The following is a 21,086-nucleotide window of genomic DNA, read 5'->3' on the forward strand; positions in this document are numbered from 1 at the left end:
AAGACACACGCTAGCGTGCTGATAGAAGTGTGATTCTGTGATTAAACCTATACCTGTCACACAGTGCAAAAAAAAACAGGTCTCACATCTCTATTCAACCAAATCTGCACTATTTTAGCTGGTCCAGTGACCGTAAAAGCACACTTTTTGTTCTGGGTTGAAAAAGCATTCCCAAATTTCCCATTCTCAAAATAACTAGTTTCTGGTATTTGAGGCCTACTTGAAATCTATCCCAAAAAGAAAATCTTACATTGAAGGTATTGATAGTGTCATTCAGAAAAACCTAAGACACACGCTAGCGTGCTGATAGAAGTGTGATTCTGTGATTAAACCTATACCTGTCACACAGCGCAAAAAAAAACAGGTCTCACATCTCTATTCAACCAAATCTGCACTGTTTTAGCCGGTCAAGTTATTTGTAGTGACCGTAAAAGCAGACTTTTTGTTCTGGGTTGAAAAAGCATTCCCAAATTTGCCACTCTCAAAATAACTAGTTTCTGGTATTTGAGGCCTACTTGAAATCTATCCCAAAAAGAAAATCTTACATTGAAGGTATTGATAGTGTCATTCAGAAAAACCTAAGACACACGCTAGCGTGCTGATAGAAGTGTGATTCTGTGATTAAACCTATACCTGTCACACAGCGCAAAAAAAAACAGGTCTCACATCTCTATTCAACCAAATCTGCACTGTTTTAGCTGGTCAAGTTATTTGTAGTGACCGTAAAAGCAGACTTTTTGTTCTGGGTTGAAAAAGCATTCCCAAATTTGCCATTCTCAAAATAACTAGTTTCTGGTATTTGAGGCCTACTTGAAATCTATCCCAAAAAGAAAATCTTACATTGAAGGTATTGATAGTGTCATTCAGAAAAACCTAAGACACACGCTAGCGTGCTGATAGAAGTGTGATTCTGTGATTAAACCTATACACTTTTTTTTCTGGGTTGAAAAAGCATTCCCAAATTTGCCATTCTCAAAATTGTGGTGAACGGGAACAATGAGGAAAACATCTAATAAGGGACGCGGACGTGGACATGGTCGTGGTGGTGTTAGTGGACCCTCTGGTGCTGGGAGAGGACGTGGCCGTTCTGCCACAGCCACACGTCTTAGTGAACCAACTACCTCAGGTCCCAGTAGCCAGCAGAATTTACAGCGATATTTTGTGGGGCCCAATGCCGTTCTAAGGATGGTAAGGCCTAGGCAGGTACAGGCATTAGTCAATTGAGTGGCCGACAGTGGATCCAGCACGTTCACATTATCTCCCACCCAGTCTTCTGCAGAAAACGCACAGATGGCGCATGAAAACCAAGCCCATCGGTCTGTCACATCACCCCCATGCATATCAGGGAAACTGTCTGAGCCTCAAGTTATGCAGCAGTCTCTTATGCAGTTTGAAGACTCTGCTGCCAGGGTTTCCCAAGGGCATCCATCCCCAGGGGTGGAAGAGATAGAATGCACTAACGCACAACCACTTATTTTTCCTGATGATGAGGACATGGGAATACCACCTCAGCTTGTCTCTGATGATGACTAAACACAGGTGCCAACTGCTGCGTCTTTCTGCAGTGTGCAGACTGAACAGGAGGTCAGGGATCAAGACTGGGTGGAAGACGATGCAGGGGACGATGAGGTCCTAGACCCCACATGGAATGAAGGTCGTGCCACTGACTTTCACAGTTCGGAGGAAGAGGCAGTGGTGAGACCGAGCCAACAGCGTAGCAAAAGAGGGAGCAGTGGGCAAAATCAGAACACCCGCCGCCAAGAGACTCCGCCTGCTACTGACCGCCGCCATCTGGGACCGAGCACCCCAAAGGCAGCTTCAAGGAGTTCCCTGGCATGGCACTTCTTCAAACAATGTGCTGACGACAAGACCCGAGTGGTTTGCACGCTGTGCCATCAGAGCCTGAAGCGAGGCATTAACGTTCTGAACCTTAGCACAACCTGCATGACCAGGCACCTGCATGCAAAGCATGAACTGCAGTGGAGTAAACACCTTAAAAACAAGGAAGTCACTCAGGCTCCCCCTGCTACCTCTTCTGCTGCTGCCGCCTCGGCCTCTTCTGCTGCTGCCGCCGCCTCGGCCTCTTCTGCTGCTGCTGCCGCCGCCTCGGCCTCTTCCTCTGCCTCTGGAGGAACGTTGGCACCTGCCGCCCAGCAAACATGGGATGTACCACCAACACCACCACCTGCGTCACCAAGCATCTCAACCATGTCACACGGCAGCTTTCAGCTCTCCATCTCACAAACATTTGAGAGAAAGCGTAAATTCCCACCTAGCCACCCTCGATCCCTGGCCCTGAATGCCAGCATTTCTAAACTACTGGCCTATGAAATGCTGTCATTTAGGCTGGTGGACACACACAGCTTCAAACAGCTCATGTCACTTGCTGTCCCACAGTATGTTGTTCCCAGCCGCCACTACTTCTCCAAGAGAACCGTGCCTTCCCTGCACAAACAAGTGTCCGATAAAATCAAGTGTGCACTGCGCAACGCCATCTGTGGCAAGGTCCACCTAACCACAGATACGTGGACCAGTAAGCACGGCCAGGGACGCTATATCTCCCTAACTGCACACTGGGTAAATGTAGTGGCGGCTGGGCCCCAGACGGAGAGCTGCTTGGCGCACGTCCTTCCGCCGCCAAGTATCGCAGGGCAACATTCTTTGCCTCCTGTCTCCTCCTCCTCCTACTCAGTTTCCTCCTCCTCTTCTTCCACCTGCTCATCCAGTCAGCCACACACCTTCACCACCAACTTCAGCACAGCACGGGGTAAACGTCAGCAGGCCATTCTGAAACTCATATGTTTGGGGGACAGGCCCCACACCGCACAGGACTTGTGGCGGGGTATAGAACAACAGACCGACGAGTGGTTGCTGCCGGTGAGCCTCAAGCCCGTCCTGGTGGTGTGCGATAATGGGCGAAATCTCGTTGCAGCTCTGGGACTAGCCGGTTTGACGCACATCCCTTGCCTGGCGCATTTGCTGAATTTGGTGGTGCAGAAGTTCATTCGCAACTACCCCGACATGTCAGAGCTGCTGCATAAAGTGCGGGCCGTCTGTTCGCGCTTCCGGCGTTCACACCCTGCCGCTGCTCGCCTGTCTGCGCTACAGCGTAACTTCGGCCTTCCCGCTCACCGCCTCATATGCGACGTGCCCACCAGGTGGAACTCCACCTTGCATATGCTGGACAGACTGTGCGAGCAGCAGCAGGCCATAGTGGAGTTTCAGCTGCAGCACGCACGGGTCAGTCGCACTGTGGATCAGACCCACTTCACCACCAATGACTGGGCCTCCATGCGAGACCTGTGTGCCCTGTTGCGCTGTTTCGAGTACTCCACCAACATGGCCAGTGGCGATGACGCCGTTATCAGCGTTACAATACCACTTCTATGTCTCCTTGAGAAAACACTTAGGGCGATGATGGAAGAGGAGGTGGCCCAGGAGGAAGAGGAGGAAGAGGGGTCATTTTTAGCACTTTCAGGCCAGTCTCTTAGAAGTGACTCAGAGGGAGGTTTTTTGCAACACCAGAGGCCAGGTACAAATGTGGCCAGACAGGGCCCACTACTGGAGGACGAGGAGAACGAGGATAAGGAGGAGGTGGAGGAGGATGAGGATGAAGCATGTTCACAGCGGGGTGGCACCCAAAGCAGCTCGGGCCCATCACTGGTGCGTGGCTGGGGGGAAACACAGGACGATGACGATACGCCTCCCACAGAGGACAGCTTGTCCTTACCTATGGGCAGCCTGGCACACATGAGCGACTACATGCTGCAGTGCCTGCGCAACGACAGCAGAGTTGCCCACATTTTAACGTGTGCGGACTACTGGGTTGCCACCCTGCTGGATCCCCGGTACAAAGACAATGTGCCCACCTTACTTCCTACACTGGAGCGTGATAGGAAGATGCGCGAGTACAAGCCCACGTTGGTAGACGCGCTACTGAGAGCATTCCCAAATGTCACAGGGGAACCAGTGGAAGCCCAAGGCGAAGGCAGAGGAGGCGCAAGAGGTCGCCAACGCTGCTGTGTCACGCCCAGCTCCTCTGAGGGCAGGGTTAGCATGGCAGAGATGTGGAAAAGTTTTGTCAACACGCCACAGCTAAGTGCACCACCACCTGATACGGAACGTGTTAGCAGGAGGCAACATTTCACTAACATGGTGGAACAGTACCTGTGCACACCCCTCCACGTACTGACTGATGGTTCGGCCCCATTCAACTTCTGGGTCTCCAAATTGTCCACGTGGCCAGAGCTAGCCTTTTATGCCTTGGAGGTGCTGGCCTGCCCGGCGGCCAGCGTTTTGTCTGAACGTGTATTCAGCACGGCAGGGGGCGTCATTACAGACAAACGCAGCCGCCTGTCTACAGCCAATGTGGACAAGCTGACGTTCATAAAAATGAACCAGGCATGGATCCCACAGGACCTGTCCATCCCTTGTGCAGATTAGATATTAACTACCTCCCCTTAACAATATATTATTCTACTCCAGGGCACTTCCTCATTCAATACTATTTTTAATTTCATTTTACCATTATATTGCGGGGCAACCCAAAGTTGAATGAACCTCTCCTCTGTCTGAGTGCCGGGGCCTAAATGTGTGACAGTGGCCTGCTCCAGTGGTGGGTGACGTGAAGCCTGATTCTCTGCTATGACATGAATACAGATTCTGCGCTGACATAAGGCCAGATTCTCTGTTACGGGACCTCTCTCCTCTGCCTGGGTGCCTGGGCCTAAATGTGTGACAGTGGCCTGTTCCAGTGGTGGGTGACGTGAAGCCTGATTCTCTGCTATGACATGAAGACAGATTCTGCGCTGACATAAGGCCAGATTCTCTGTTACGGGACCGCTCTCCTCTGTCTGGGTGCCGGGGCCAAAATGTGTGACAGTGGCCTGTTTCAGTGGTGGGTGACGTGAAGCCTGATTCTCTGCTATGACATGAAGACAGATTCTGCGCTGACATAAGGCCAGATTCTCTGTTACGGGACCTCTCTCCTCTGCCTGGGTGCCTGGGCCTAAATGTGTGACAGTGGCCTGTTCCAGTGGTGGGTGACGTGAAGCCTGATTCTCTGCTATGACATGAAGACAGATTCTGCGCTGACATAAGGCCAGATTCTCTGTTACGGGACCTCTCTCCTCTGCCTGGGTGCCTGGGCCTAAATGTGTGACAGTGGCCTGTTCCAGTGGTGGGTGACGTGAAGCCTGATTCTCTGCTATGACATGAAGACAGATTCTGCGCTGACATAAGGCCAGATTCTCTGTTACGGGACCTCTCCTCTGCCTGGGTGCCTGGGCCTAAATGTGTGACAGTGGCCTGTTCCAGTGGTGGGTGACGTGAAGCCTGATTCTCTGCTATGACATGAAGACAGATTCTGCGCTGACATAAGGCCAGATTCTCTGTTACGGGACCTCTCTCCTCTGCCTGGGTGCCTGGGCCTAAATGTGTGACAGTGGCCTGTTCCAGTGGTGGGTGACGTGAAGCCTGATTCTCTGCTATGACATGAATACAGATTCTGCGCTGACATAAGGCCAGATTCTCTGTTACGGGACCTCTCTCCTCTGCCTGGGTGCCTGGGCCTAAATGTGTGACAGTGGCCTGTTCCAGTGGTGGGTGACGTGAAGCCTGATTCTCTGCTATGACATGAATACAGATTCTGCGCTGACATAAGGCCAGATTCTCTGTTACGGGACCTCTCCTCTGCCTGGGTGCCTGGGCCTAAATGTGTGACAGTGGCCTGTTCCAGTGGTGGGTGACGTGAAGCCTGATTCTCTGCTATGACATGAAGACTGATTCTGCGCTGACATGAAGCCAGATTCTCTGCTATGGCATGAAGAGACTGATTCTCTGCTGACATGAAGCCAGATTCTTTGCTATGGCATGAAGAGACTGATTCTCTGCTGACGTGAAGCCAGATTCTCTGCTATAGGACCTCTGTCCAATTGATATTTTTATTTTTTTAATTTTAATTTTAATTCATTTCCCTATCCACATTTGTTTGCAGGGGATTTACTTACATGTTGCTGCCTTTTGCAGCCCACTAGCTCTTTCCTGGGCTGTTTTACAGCCTTTTTAGTGCCCAAAAGTTCGGGTCCCCGAACATTTCCGGGAAGTTCGGCCGAACTTCTCGAACCCGAACATCCAGGTGTTCGCTCAACTCTAAACAGTAGAACTCAGAGCTATGTTTAATAGTGAAAGTAAGAGCATTTCCACACGCACAATGCGAAGGGAACTCAAGGGATTGGGACTGAACAGATGTGTAGCCGTAAGAAAACCACTAATCAGTGAGGCAAACAAGAAAAAAATGCTTCAATTTGCTAGGGAGCATAAAGATTGGACTCTGGAGCAATGGAAGAAGGTCATGTGGTCTGATGAGTCAAGATTTACCCTGTTCCAGAGTGATGGGCGCATCAGGGTAAGAAGAGAGGCAGATAAAGTGATGCACCCATCATGCCTAGTGCCTACTGTACAGGCCTGTGGGGGCAGTGCTATGATCTGGGGTTGCTGCAGTTGGTCAGGTCTAGGTTCAGCAACAGTATGTGCTCCAAGAATGAGGTCAGCTAGCTGACTATCTGAACATACTGAATGACCAGGTTATTCCATCAATAGATTTTTTTCTTCCCTGATGGCACGGGCATATTCCAAGATGACAATGCCAGGATTCATCAGGCTCAAATTGTGAAAGAGTGGTTCAGGGAGCACGAGACAACATTTTCACACATGGATTGGCCACCACAGAGTCCAGACCTTAACTTGACTTTTTTTGTGACAGACAGTGTATATTGTCTCTATATGTAGTGGATGCCTGATAGGATTAACCCTAATGTTTCAGGGAGATTAGTCACACATCCACATATTTGTATGTGCACTTTATGTTTATAATAAATCTGTATATATTTCTATACCAGCCGACTATTGATTATACATACAGAGCCAGATAGCTGAGTGCCCCCAACCAATCTTTATCTTTACATATATACATTTATATATACACACACATATATACATGTATATATACACACATATATACATCTCCTCCTCCATGACGTGTACAAAGTTCTCCAGGGAAGGCTTGTATGATTACCTTCTTCATGTGCTTGTGCTGGCTGTCATGCAGATTGAAGAGGCAGTTGGCCCCGAGATGGTACGGACTGATTACGGCCAGTGCATGGACACCAGCTTGTGCTCCCTCAGAAGGATCTGCCGCACATTTTCAGCGCCCATGATGCATACGGTCGGAGATTCCAAACAGACGCGTCTTGTATATGTGTCCGTACTTTCTGTGCTTCAGTTGCAGGAATTTACATCTCTGTAGCACCATGGTATGGAGGGGAGCCACTGTCACTTAGCCACTACCATGGAGCAGTACACCCTGGTCACCAGTGCCCTGTGCACCCTGGTGCTGCCAGTTCTGCTGATGCCCATTGCAGTCAAGCTGTGGGAGTGGTACTGTTACAGCTGCAGAGACCCTGGCTGCCAATACCCGCTACAATGGGGCTGCCATTTTTTGGAGAAACCTTGCAGATTGTGCTACAGAGATGTAAATTCCTGCAACTGAAGCTCAAAGTGCGGACACATCTACAGGACGCATCTGTTTTGAACTCCGACTGTGCGCATCATGGGCACTGAAAACGTGCGGCAGATCCTCCTGAGGGAGAACAACTGGTGTCCGTGCACTGGCCAGAATCAGTCCGTACCATCCTGGAGGCCGACTGCCTCTCCAATCTGCATGACAGCCAGCACAAGCACATGAAGAAACACATATATACGTACACATGCAGTGGCGTAACTAGAGGTCTATGGGCCCCAGGGCAAACTTTGAATCCCCCCCCCCACCCGAGCCCATATATATTCCCACTTTGACCTCTCTTTATATATCTTCCATTTTCCCCCTCTGTATATATATCAATTTTGCCCCCTCTTTATATATATTCCATTTTGCCCCCTCTGTATATATTCCATTTTGCCCCCTCTGTATATATTGCATTTTGTCTCCTGTATATATGGACGGCTGCCCTTTATAGGGTCCATGGACGCTATACGGGGCAGCCAAATCCATAGACCCTATAGAGGGCAGCCAAATCCATCAACTCTACAGAGGGAAGCCGAATCCATGGACCCTATAAAGGGAAGCTGAATTCAAGGACCCTATATAGGGCAGCTATATCCGTGGACCCTACATAGGGTAGATATATACATGGACCCTATATAGGATAGATATATACATGGATCATATATAGGGTAGCTATATCCATGGACCCTATGAATGACTGCTGATTCCATGGATCCTACAGAGGACAGCAAAATCCATGAATCTTTTATTTGGGGAGCTGAATCCTTGGACCAGTTCAAGTTATGGACCCTATAGAGAGCAGCTGAATTCATTGACCCTATGGATGACCACTGATTCCATGGACCCTACAAAGGGCAACTAATGATACCAACCCTACAGAGGGCACCTGTGTAAATGGACTACTGTAAGAACTCTACTGAGGCCAGCTGAATCCAGAGAGCCTATAGAGGGCAAGAAACGTACAGACATCCATGGAACCTACAGAGGGCACCTCCCAGGTTGGCAGATCAGGGCACGGTACTCACTCTGTTCCTTCCCTGAATGACCTTGCACAGGGTCGCGGGCTTGTGCTGGATCGGCGGGAAGCTCTGGGGTGCTCTGTGCGGGCTGCGGCTCGCTGTGCGGGGCAGGCAAAGGATGCTGATGCGCTGGGATGAGCGCCTGGATGTGCGCTGGGCTCTCGGGTGCACTGTGACTCTGCGGCGGAGGTGGCTTTTGGGTCTGACAGCAGACTAGGATGTCAGTAATGGGGAGGGTTAGCAAGAGGTCCGGCCTCGGCAGCACACTCACCGCTGTTATATAACGTGGGAGTTGGAGGCTGCCCTGAGCCCACCCCCAATATACCTCCCGAAGAGTGTCAGCTCCGCGGGCACTGACCCAGGACACAGTATAAGCGCCAGATGGGTGGGTTGTTGGGGGGGATTAGGTTTACATGAGGCTGGGGCGCCGGGCCCGATCCCAAAGCACTTGCGGCAGGTTGCCCCACCGCCCGCCCGTGGCGATGATCGTGATCGTACACATGAACGCAGTGTCTGCTGAGAGCTTCACAACCAGGGTTTCAAGACCAAGTAGTCTTGTATCACCATATTGAATGTCAGGCATTGGCTCAAAAACAAAACAAAACTGTAGAGCTTTTTCTGCACAAGAGAATAGTGGGTATTGTAAGATTTTGGGAAAGGGGAGTCATATTATGGGCTGACTTTTATATTTGGGCTAGTTATAATATTGTAAACACATTCTAAGGCTGGCCATGCACATTATATACCATACAAGCTATCTCTGTCACACATGCATACATTGTTGTCAGACCTTTTTGATGGTGCCTCATCTCCTGAGAATAAAAAAATTAGGCATGTTGATATCCTTCTCGGTTGCTGTCACTGTAGAGTCATTCAGTCCTTACTAAATCAACCATGGCCAGCTGAAAGGACTATTTGCTTCCAAAAAATATATATGTAAAGACCTTTTCTTCTCCTTATGGTCAAAGTGAAGTCCAAAACGGTTTGCCTCAGTCTAAAAAAATGGCCACCAAATGGAGGAGGGGGTTAGGTTTACGTGAGGCTAGGGCTCCAGGCCCGATCCCAAAGCACTTGCGGCAGGTAAATCCCTCCCTGCCCGAGACCATGATCGTTATGATACACATGTATATATTACAGGGGCTCTGGAGCTATGCACAGAGGATCGGCTCCGACCAGGCTCCCGCTCTGAACTCTGACAGGAACAGCCTGTACAGACAGAAGAAGCAGAGTAGGAGCAGGGAGCGTACCAGTGGCAGGGGAAGACTGGGCATGTGCTGCGATGCGGTGAGGAAAAGCAGCACATGTGCAGTTACACTGCTGGCGTGGACAAAGCATGGCTCAGGGGGCGTGGCTTCAGATTATAGAAAATACAGGCAGATCTGCTTAATAATATATATTAGGAAATAAACTTTTTCCCTGCCTCCCACACAGTAGTAGCAAATACATGGAGAGTGGCCATAATAGCCATACCTGGGGAAAGAAGGTGTGGCAAGCACCAAAAACAACACAGACGTCATTTGATCCAAACGGAAAAATCATGTCAGATCAAACCATGTGTTGCCAGTCCCACCAATCTCCTCCCACCTGTCGCAGGAACGTCCTTGACAGTACCCCTCCCCCTTCTACGGGTGACTTCCGGGCACCCAGGACCAACCTTACCCGGATGAGACCTGTGAACAACTTTAACCAAACGACTGGCATTCATGTCAGATGCCGGTACCCACATCCTCTCCTCTGGTCAATAACCCTTCCAGTGAACAAGATACTGAAGAGATCTACGGAGAACTCAAGAGTCAGTAATCTTGGCGATCTGGAATTCCAAACTGCCTTCCACGATGACAGGAGCGGGTTGCAAGGGGAACGACTCCAAAGGTTTCGACATATCTCTTCAACAAAGATTTGTGAAACACATTATTCATTTTCAGAGCCTGAGGAAGTTTAAGACTAAAAGCTATAGGATTAATAATGGCAGTGATGTTATATGGACCAATAAACCTTGGACCCAACTTCCAAGAAGGAACCTTCAACTTAATATTTCTTGTGGACAGCCACACAAAATCACCCACACTGAGGTCCAGACCATTCATACTTTTACTGTCAGCCACACGTTTATACTTGTTGACCATATTCATCAAGTTGTTTAGAATTATCCGCCATATAGAAGACAATAATGACGAACAATGTTCTACCCCAGGGATACCAGAAGTATCGGAACCACAGAATGTGCCAAATTGCGGATGAAACCCATATGTCCCAAAAAATGACGATTTACCAGTGGACTCCTATCTACGATTGTTTATGGCAAACTCTGCCAAAGACAAAAATGAGGATCATTCCTCCTGGTTCTCAGAGACAAAACATCTTAAGTAAGTCTCCAGACTCTGATTAGTGCACTCCATCTGTCCATTCGTCTGAGGATGAAAAGCAGAAGAAAAAGACAGTTGTACCCCCAGCCGAATGCAAAACACCTTCCAGAATCTGGACACTGAGTTCCACGATCTGAGACCACATCAGAGGGAATACCATGAAGTTTCCCAATGTTGTCAACAAACACTTGCGAAAGTGTTTTAGCATTAGGTAGGCCAGGCAATGCTATAAAGTGCACCATTTCACAAAAACGATCAAGTACCACTAGAATAACTGTCTTTCCAGACAAATTAGGCAGATCAGTAATAAAATACATAGACAAGTGAGTCCATGGTCTGGACAGTATAGGCAACAGAAGTAGAGATCCAGAAGGTCGAGTATGTGTCACCTTAGTGCATGCACAGATATTACAGGCCGACACAGTCCTCAACACACTTAAGCAACCCTGGCCACCAGAATCTACAAGAGATGAGATTGGCAGTGGATCTACTCACAGGGTGTCCCGTAAGAACTCTATAGTGATGTTCCTTATGGCCTTATGATGCAATTCTGATGGAACAAACAATTTCCCAGAGAGGCAAGACCCTGGTGCATCTCCCTGAGCCTCTAACACCTTCACCTCTAGGTCAGGGCATAGAGCAGATATACCACCCCCTCCAACATTATCAGACTCGGATTTTCAAAATCACCACCTCCAGAAAAACTACATGACAAGGCATCTGCCTTGACGTTCTTAACCCCAGGACGAAGTGACAATGAAATTAAAACTGGTGAAAAACAAAGACCATCTGGCCTGCCTTGGGTTTAGTCATTTAGCCGACTCCAGGTAAGCCAGATTTTTGTGATTGGATGAATCGCCCCTTTCAACCAATGATGCCACTCCTCAAAAGCCAACTTAATGGCCAGCAACTCTCTGTTACCCACATCGTAATTTCTGTCTGCAGCAGAGAGGTTTTTTGAGAAAAATGCACATAGGCGCCATTTACCAGGTGACAGGCCCTGTGATAAGACTGCTCCTACCCCCACTTTGAAAGGTTGTGATACATCCGGCCGCACCAATATAGGGGCAGAAAAGGCTTGCAACACCGAATCAGACCACACTGAAACCATCCCTTTCTTAGTCATGTCCGTTAAGGGTTTCACCACTGTCAAATAGTTCGGAATACATTTTCAGTAATAGTTGGTGAACCCCAAAAAGAGCTTTCAGATTTTTGGGTCGATCACAGTCAAATACAGCATTGACTTTCTCTGGATTCATTTGAAAACCTGAAGATGACAGCAGGCAGCCCAAGAATTGTACCTCATGTACAAAGTGTGCAAAAACACACTTCTCTAACTTTGTGTACAATTTAATATCTCTAAGGATCTGTAACACCTTTCTAAAGTGATCCTGAGGAGTCTCCACGTCTGGAGAATAAATTAGTAAGTCATCAAAAAACACGACAACAAACCTCCCCACCAGGTGATGAAAAATGTCATTCACAAAATGCTGGAAAACCGCAGGAGCAATGGTCAACCCCAGACATAAACCCAGGAGTATATTCACCCAAAGTGTCAGAGGAAGACGATACGTTATGTAATAGTATGTCCTGAGAGTGGGGTCCCCTAGAGCTCTTTTAGGTGTCTATCAATGCATACAGCAAGAGACATAGCGCCTTCCAGAGACTCAGGATTCTGAAGCAACACACAAAATAACCCAAACAAAATACAAAAGCGAAAGAAAGCACTTAACTTCAAGTGGCTATGGAAGCACCAGGAACTTGACCGAGATCCACACACCAGCTATCCACAACTCAAACAGAAACTATAAACTGCATAGCATAGTGGGAGAAACAACAATAAATAGAGAAGGTTAAATTACCATAATAGCCACAACTGGGGAAATAAGGTGTGGCAAGCACCAAAAACAACAGAGACGTAATTTGGTCCTAACAGAAAACATGTCAGACCCCCCTGCCCCGGGCTACAAGTGTAAAATAAATCAAGAAGAACACCTGAAGCAACCTTCGTTCATTTGTTAGAAAGAGAGTGCTAAGTACCATATGATGTCTTTTTTTTTATTGATCATGGACATAAGAAAATGTATGATTTTATGAAATGTATCATTTAGCTATCTAATTAAGATATCTGCATTTAGAATTAAGATATGTAAATTACCTTGTCTTAATTTATACTACTGCTAAGAGACTCAGTGCTGCTGATAAATAATATCACAGATTTAGATTTGGTTGGATTATTACTTGAAAAATGTAACTGTAATATTGAATATAGGTCCTGTGTAGGTTAGAGGAACAGTTTGTCCTTAGCCTGTATGCTGCTAATGTCTCAATGTTTCAGTGTATCCAGTATTTCTACAATGCATGCTCCTAGCCCTGTCCCTATGTTTTTATGGTGGTATTGCAATTCCCCATGTGAAAGTGGTATATGCCTACATTGTCAGCACTGATTTGAAAGCAAGAAAATGAGGAGGGACACACCCACAACTGAGAATACCCAGCTTGATTCAAATTATTCATTGATTTGTAAGAGGAATAACAAATCGATGGGAAAACAGTTTTAAGGAAAGATGATTCAAATACTGTATAGAAAGTAAAAATCCACCAAGATATTTGAAGATAGCTTACTTTAAATAATTAATTGCAAATAACCAAGATATCTTACCTCATTAATGTATGAATATAAATGATATGGGTAATATTGAATAATGCTGATCCTTCGATAATTTTTTTTTTTTACAAGAACACATATGAGTTATGATGATGCACATAAATATGTACATAACTACATGGGAATAATACATAAGTATTACGGTTTTTGCACGGCACATGAATACCATCAATAACAAAATGATAAATTACCTTTATATTCAATAGCAAATCCAGACATGCCAACGGATGCATCACTGCGAAATGCCAAAAACAGGCTGTTACCACTGCTTTCTAATCTTTCTGGTGCATGGGAACCTTGAAAACTTCCAATTATGGGACTGTTGGAGTTATCGCCTTCATATATATGCAGGAAATCATAACTGGGTTCCATGTTAAAACTGAAACAGAGAAATAATATTCATCACTGAACTGAAGTCATGCTACATTTACAATATCACTATATATTTTGCATATTCTTTGAACTGGTCACTTGCCTATCAATAGTTGTATCTACTATTTATTTACAAATACTGCATATCACTTTTTTGAGATTTTGAAAGTTGAATATATAGATAACTATATAGATCGAATGAATGAAAAATATTTTTACTGCAGTTGTTCACCTCACCATGTTCTGTGGCCCTTGACTTCATCAAAAGGCAGCATATCACTTTTAGCCCGATTTTTCTACCCAGCAGTGTTTGTGGCTAGACTTTTTTTCAGATTGTGTATATTCTACTAATTGTTTTTGTCAAAATAAATACACAGATAATGGACATGGATCATGGATCATGGAAAAAATATACAGATATACATATTCTGTATGCAAACACACAACACAAACATTTTGAAGATAGAAACAAAACATATGAAGAAACAGAATTTATGTTGAGGCTAAGGATACAGCAACAGGAAGTGGTACACACAGGACATAAATTAACCAAAGTACTTTGTTTCTATTTTGAAAATGGGTCAAGAGAGTCCATATTCAAGATAAAAAAAACATGGGGATGATTCTCATGAGGTAAGCGACTACACAAAAATATCTGTTGAAAAAACATATAGGGGAATTTATCATTAGGAGAATATTTGAAGTCAGTTTTACTTTAGTCTGTGTTGGAGTACTTTGTGTCACATTTATCAAATGTTGCATGTTGTTTGATAAATTTGGCTTGTCCTTAAACCTAACACTTCTGTCTAGAGAAGCTACTCCAATTTTCCTACTCCACCCTGCTCCTGGAGTGAGATTGTGACTTATATGTGACTTTTAAAACAAGTCTCAATGATAAATCTGGAGTGAAACTCATTAACATAGCTCACCACGTCCACCTTTCCATTCATATTACAAAACTGGAGTGAGTGGTGTACACATGCAAAAAGTTTAAAAAAATTGCGCAAGTGAGTGCAAAAAGTCGCCAATTTTTGAGCAATCACATAAATTATGCACAAGCGAGTGCAAAAAAAGTCACAAAAGCCACAATTCTGGAGTGAAGGTATGATAAATCAGGGCCCTAGTGTTCCTTGAAATTCCCTTTAACCATCTGTTTTGCCTGAGTCCAGCTCGGGCTGTGGAAAAAGTAGCTAACTGTTCTGCCCAAGCTGGGCTAGGGCAGAAAGTTGTGGGGGGAGGGATGATTTAGATCCTGTTATCTCCTGAATGGTAGCAGCTAGAAACATGGAACTTGTCTTGTCTGAAAGCTAGTATTCCAGGTTTCATACGAGATCAAAATGACAGCAATAGTCCAAGGAGAACCAGAGGAGAAATCGAGTCAGGAATAATCGCAAGTAAAACCTATTCACTGCATCCTGTAACAGTGGCTACTGTACGCCGCTGTTCCCACGCTTATCGCCATACTCCCGGGCGCTGCGCTCAGCGGTGACCTGTGGTCGGTGCTTCCAATTTTACCGCTGTGGTCCTGGGCTCTGTTTCTGTAGGTGGTATTGCTTTTGAGATTCCGCTCCACAGCTTCCTCATAGCCATGGACACAGCATGAGTTTGGCTGGTATGTGTTACACTGCTTTAAGGACAGAGCGCATCACTCCCTGGGCTGTGTGGGTTAGGTCAGGTGACCTCGCTGACCAACCCTGGCTCTCCTGCAGGTATTTAAGTGGCTCAGCCCTCTTCCCAGATGCCTCAGTGTCAAGGTCCCTGAGTTTGCTGGTTCCTGATACTCTTGTGTGCTCCTGATTTATACTTCATTCCTGGATTCTGCATATCGTCTGATCTCTGCCTGCTTGCCTTGTCTCTCCTGTTGCTGCCCCGGATTGTCTAACCTGTACTTGTGCTGCCTTTCCTGACCTTTTGCCTGTCTGTCTACTCCTCTGCCTCATCCTTCGGTACTGCACTGTTGCTCCTGGCGACGACCCTGCATGCCTGACTACAAGTTTACTTGACCAACTGCCACTGGACCAACTGCCACTGACTCAGGGATTGCTCTGGAGTATCCCCTGGCAACTACCCTAACCACTAAAGTCTATCCTCACCATCTAAGACTCTAGTGAAACCAGGTAGTTTCTTAGACACGCCCCTCCAGAGTATAGCCAGTCATTTGCACAGTGGGTATACACCCGCTGATCCATGACAGTACACTGAGGCCATGGACCCTGCTGGTCATTCCAAGTCTGTCTTTCAGGAGTAATTACATAAAGTGAGGCACCAGAGTGAACGTCAGGATGTCATGATGCAGTTTATGAAAAAATGTTGCTGCTTGTCTAGATGCCATCTCTTCTCCAGCTACTGCAGGGTCGCCAGCCGCTGCTACTCCTGCAATTCCTACACCGGTGAATCCAGATGTGTGTGCCGCCAGTCTGCAACTCCCGCTGCCATCACGCTATGGTGGAGATCCAAAAACCTGTTGTGGAATCCTGAACCAGTGCCTGATCCACTTTGAGTTGCATGGGCAGAATCTCACGAGGAGGTTTATCCTGAAATCGACTTCACCAGCCGGTGCTGGGTTCAACTTTGTGCAAAGAAAAAATATGGATCCTTATGGCCCTGTACTGACTATCATGGTCTGAATAAGGTCACAATCAAGAACCGATACTCTCTACCGCTAATCTCTGAACTCTTCGACAGGAACCGGGGAGCTAAGGTCTTTATTAATTGAACCTGTGTGACGCATATAATCTTATCCGCATTCAAAAGGGCAATGAGTGGAAGACAGCTTTTAACACTCGTGCACTCTTCATGCCCTCCGGTCTGTGCAATGCCCCCGCCGTATTCCAGGAGTTGGTGAATGACATTTTCCGGGATCTGCTTTATGTCTGCGTAATAGTGTATCTGGATGATATACTGATCTATTCCCCGGATTTACCCACAAACCAAAGCATGTACCTTTAGTATTACATCATTAATTGCCGAAAGATTGCAAATGCAAATATATTGGAGCACTCTATCTGCATATAAAGCTATTCTAATGTTGTGCCGTGCCAACCATTTTCTCCAGTCTCAGGAAACTTATACCAGCTTGAAAAATGTAGCATAAGTGACCCACCCTGTATTTTGCGCGCATTACGATTTTCGCAATCAAGTATATATTCTCGAATTCTCAAATTTGCGAATATATGACAAATATTCTTCAAAATATTCGCAAAATATAGAGAATTCGAATATTGCCCCTGCCGCTTATCACTAGCAAGTAGAACGGGTCAATCAGATATTGGAGAATTTCCTTTGGCATTTTGCTTCAGCTCAACACAACAACTGGGTACAATTGTTACCTTGGGCAGAGTTCTCCTACAATATCCATACTAATAAGTCTACCGGCTCATGTCCTTTCTTAGTCGTTTTTGGACAGCATCATCATACTCCTCTCTCTGTTCCTATATCTTCTGGGGTACCAGCGGCAGATTCCTCTTTTAGGGATTTTTTGAAGATCTGGCAGAATACTAAGATTTGCATCGATAAAGCAGTGACCCGCATGAAGACGAATGCGGACAGGAAAATAAGAAAACCACCTTAGTTCTCGGTATGGCTCTCCTCTAGAAACATCCCCTAGGTTCCTGGGAACCTTCATATTGGTGAAGAATGTCAATGAAGTGACATAAGTTACGGCTACCTCTCTTTCTTCATGTCCCTAATGCCTTCCATGTATCCTTGCTTAAACCTGTAGTCCTTAACCGCTTCTCTACAGCTCCGTCCACGACGATTCCAGTGTCTAAAGGCTCGGAAGAGACATTTGAGGTCCAGGACATCTTGGACTTCAGGAAACATAGTAATAAAACCTACTACCTGGTGCATAGGAAGGTTTTTGGTCCGGAAGAGAGGTCTTGGGAGCCAGAGGAGTATATTCATGCTTCAGACCTGATAAAAAGGTTCTTGTCCCGTCGTGGACTCAAGAAAAGGGGGCATAAGGGGAGAGGGTACTGTAACATCAGCTACTATATGCCGATGTTCCCACGCTTATCGCCATGTTCCCGGGCGCCGCGCTCAGCGGTGACCTGTGGTCGGTGCTTCCCATTTCACCTCTGCAGTCCTGGGCTCTGTTTCTGTAGGTGGTATTGCTTTTGGGGATTCCGCTCCACAGCGTCCACTCAGCCCTGGACATAGCATGAGTTTGGCTGATTTGCATTACACTGCTCTAAGGGCAGAGCGCATCACTCCCTGGGCTGTGTGAGTTAGGTCAGGTGACCTCGCTGACTAACCCTGGCTCTCCTGCAGGTATTTAGTGGCTTAGCCCTCTTCCCAGATGCCTCAGTGTCAAGGTCCTTGAGTTTGCTGGTTCCTGATAATCTTGTGTGCTCCTTCCTGGACTCTGCTTATCGTCTGATCCCTGCCTGCTTGCCTTGTCTCTCCTGTTGCTGACCCGGATAGTCTGACCTATCCCTGTGCCACCTGCTCTGACCTTTTGTCTGTCTGACTATGCCTCTTCCTCATCCTTTGGTACTGCACTGTTGCTCCTGGTAATGACCCCGCCTGTCTGACTACGCGTGTACTTCTGGTACCTACCCAGGAATCTCCTGGTCCACCTGGACCAGCTGCCACTAACTCAGGGATTGCTCTGGAGTGGCCCCTGGCAACTAACCTAACCGCTCAAGTTTATCCTCACCATCTGAGGCTCTAGTAATAACCAGGTAGTTGCTTAGACGCGCCCCTCCTGAGTGTAGCCCGTCAGTGGGACAGTGCATTCACACCTGCTGATCCATGACACATCCTGATTTCTAACAGTGATATCTTCCCATGTACTGAATTGCTGTCATTTTTGTATTGTTTGAAAGCTTGGAATGTCTGCTTTCAAACAATACAAAGCCTATATCTGGTACCAAACCAGAGATATGAGCAGTTAAATCAGCCCCCCCCCCCTTTCAGTGTAGAGGAGGAGAGAGAAAGCAGTGGCATTATCATCACTGTACGGACCCACATAATACATATTATTTTATTTTTGCCACACAGTTAATGCCATAAAAAAAAACACAAAATAATGTAAAAATTGCATTTTTTTCCATTCCACTAAATATTAAATAATAAAAGTGATTTCATACACTATATATATACCCCAAAATGGTTCCTAAAAAACCTACATCTAATCCTGCACAATAAAATAAAAAAATTTAAAGAAAAAATTAAAAAGTTATGACGAGAGATGAGCGAATTTCATATTTTTTAATTCGTTCACACTTCATTCCCTGCATAACAGAATCGGAACAAATCCGTTTTGCAGCCCATAGACTTCTATTATGACGGAATAAATAACGGAATGCCTCTAAAGGCATTCCGTTATGCATTCCATCATAGAATTGCATTATGGTCCGTGGTCCTGCATAACAGAAACGGAACGGATCCGTTTTGTAGCCGATAAACTTCTATTATGACGGAAAAAATAACAGAATGCCTCTGAAGGCATTCCGTTATGCATTCCATCATAGAATTGCGTTATGGTCCGTGGTAACGGAATCCATAACGCAATTCACCTTTTACCACCAAACGAAGTGTGAACGAATTTCAAAATATGAAATTCGCTCATCTCTAGTTATTACTGCTAGAACACAAAGGGGGAAAATATTTATTGGTCCTTAAGCCTAAAATAATGATGTCACTAAGTGGTTAAAAATGCAATAGCGTCCCCTGAATTGTGTGTCAACAAGATTTACTGCAGACACACATTAAAAATCTATAATAAAAAAAGTGACACGAAGCGTCAAGCGAAACCCAGGTCGGGTTTGAACACAATGCTTTGCAGTGTTGTTTTAAGGCTTTTAAAGCTTCTAAGCTTGTAAGTATAATAAATTGTATTTATTTCACCTATTGTGACGGTACTTCACTATTGCGTACGTCCCCTTTGAAGGTTCCGAGCAGCCTACCAGGAGGGTAAGAGCTAATGTGAAGACTCATATGTCATTTGGGAAGTGCACAGGAATCCTGACTGTGAGAGATCGTCCCTTGATGAAAAGTGGAGCAGTGCGGTCCCTCATCTATCACAAATCACTGAGTGAACTTGCCCATATCACTAAAGGACCTGCAGAACACAGAAAGAAGGCAACGTATTTTGAGACAATTTTTTAAAAAACTTTTATTGCCATATGACGTATGACGGCACAACTACACTGCTACATGCATGGGGGCCACTATTAAACAAACGGGTGCTGTGGAGTTCACTGATAAAGGGGCGGGTGCTGTGGACTTCACTGTTAAAGAGGCGAGCGCTGTGGAGTTCACTGTTAAAGGGGCGGGCACCATGGAGGTCACTGTTAAAAGAGCGGTCACTGTTAAAGTGGCGGCCACTGTGAAAATCACTTTTAAAGGGGCAGTCACTGTTAAAGGGGTGGCCACTGTGAAAGTCACTGTTAAAGGGGCAGTCACTGTTAAAGAGGACCTTTCACTACTGTACAAACTAAAAACTAACTATATCAGTGGGCAGAGCGGCGCCCAGGGGTCCCCCTGCACTTACTAGTATTTCTGGGCGCCGCTCTGTTCGCCCAGTATAGGCTCCGGTGTCTGCGCTCCCTCTGACTGATTTTTTGTATGAGGCGTGTCCCTTGCTGCAGCGCTGGCCAATCGCAGCGCACAGCTTATAGCCTGGCTATAGTTGTGTGCGGTTCTGCTGAGATACTGCATCTATACAGAGGGACAAATGCCATTGGAAAAACTAATTGCAACTGGAGTGATATACCAGTTGCCCCCCCAAAAATCTGATTGAGGCAGGGGTGTGATATACCTATAATATAATTTCTATATAGTGCATTTGTATTGTGCAACATTTGTGTGCGGTTCTGCTGCGATACCGCATCTACAGGGAGTGCAGAATTATTAGGCAAGTTGTATTTTTGAGGATTAATTTTATTATTGAACAACAACCATGTTCTCAATGAACCCAAAAAACTCATTAATATCAAAGCTGAATATTTTTGGAAGTAGTTTTTAGTTTGTTTTTAGTTTTAGCTATTTTAGGGGGATATCTGTGTGTGCAGGTGACTATTACTGTGCATAATTATTAGGCAACTTAACAAAAAACAAATATATACCCATTTCAATTATTTATTTTTACCAGT

General features: G+C 45.9%; 1 protein-coding gene across 1 annotated transcript in view; it reads right to left on the minus strand.

Moving 5' to 3' along the window:
* Positions 1-21,086, minus strand: part of CSMD1 (CUB and Sushi multiple domains 1) — a 2,494,699-nt gene that overhangs the window by 659,951 nt on the left and 1,813,662 nt on the right. Inside the window, exon 29 of the mRNA XM_040430026.1 lies at positions 13,809-13,996. Within this exon, the coding sequence (XP_040285960.1) occupies positions 13,809-13,996 (188 nt within the window). The remainder of the gene's footprint in view (positions 1-13,808; positions 13,997-21,086) is intronic.

This window comes from Bufo bufo, chromosome 4, assembly GCF_905171765.1.
Source record: "Bufo bufo chromosome 4, aBufBuf1.1, whole genome shotgun sequence".
Taxonomy (NCBI): Eukaryota; Metazoa; Chordata; class Amphibia; order Anura; family Bufonidae; genus Bufo; species Bufo bufo.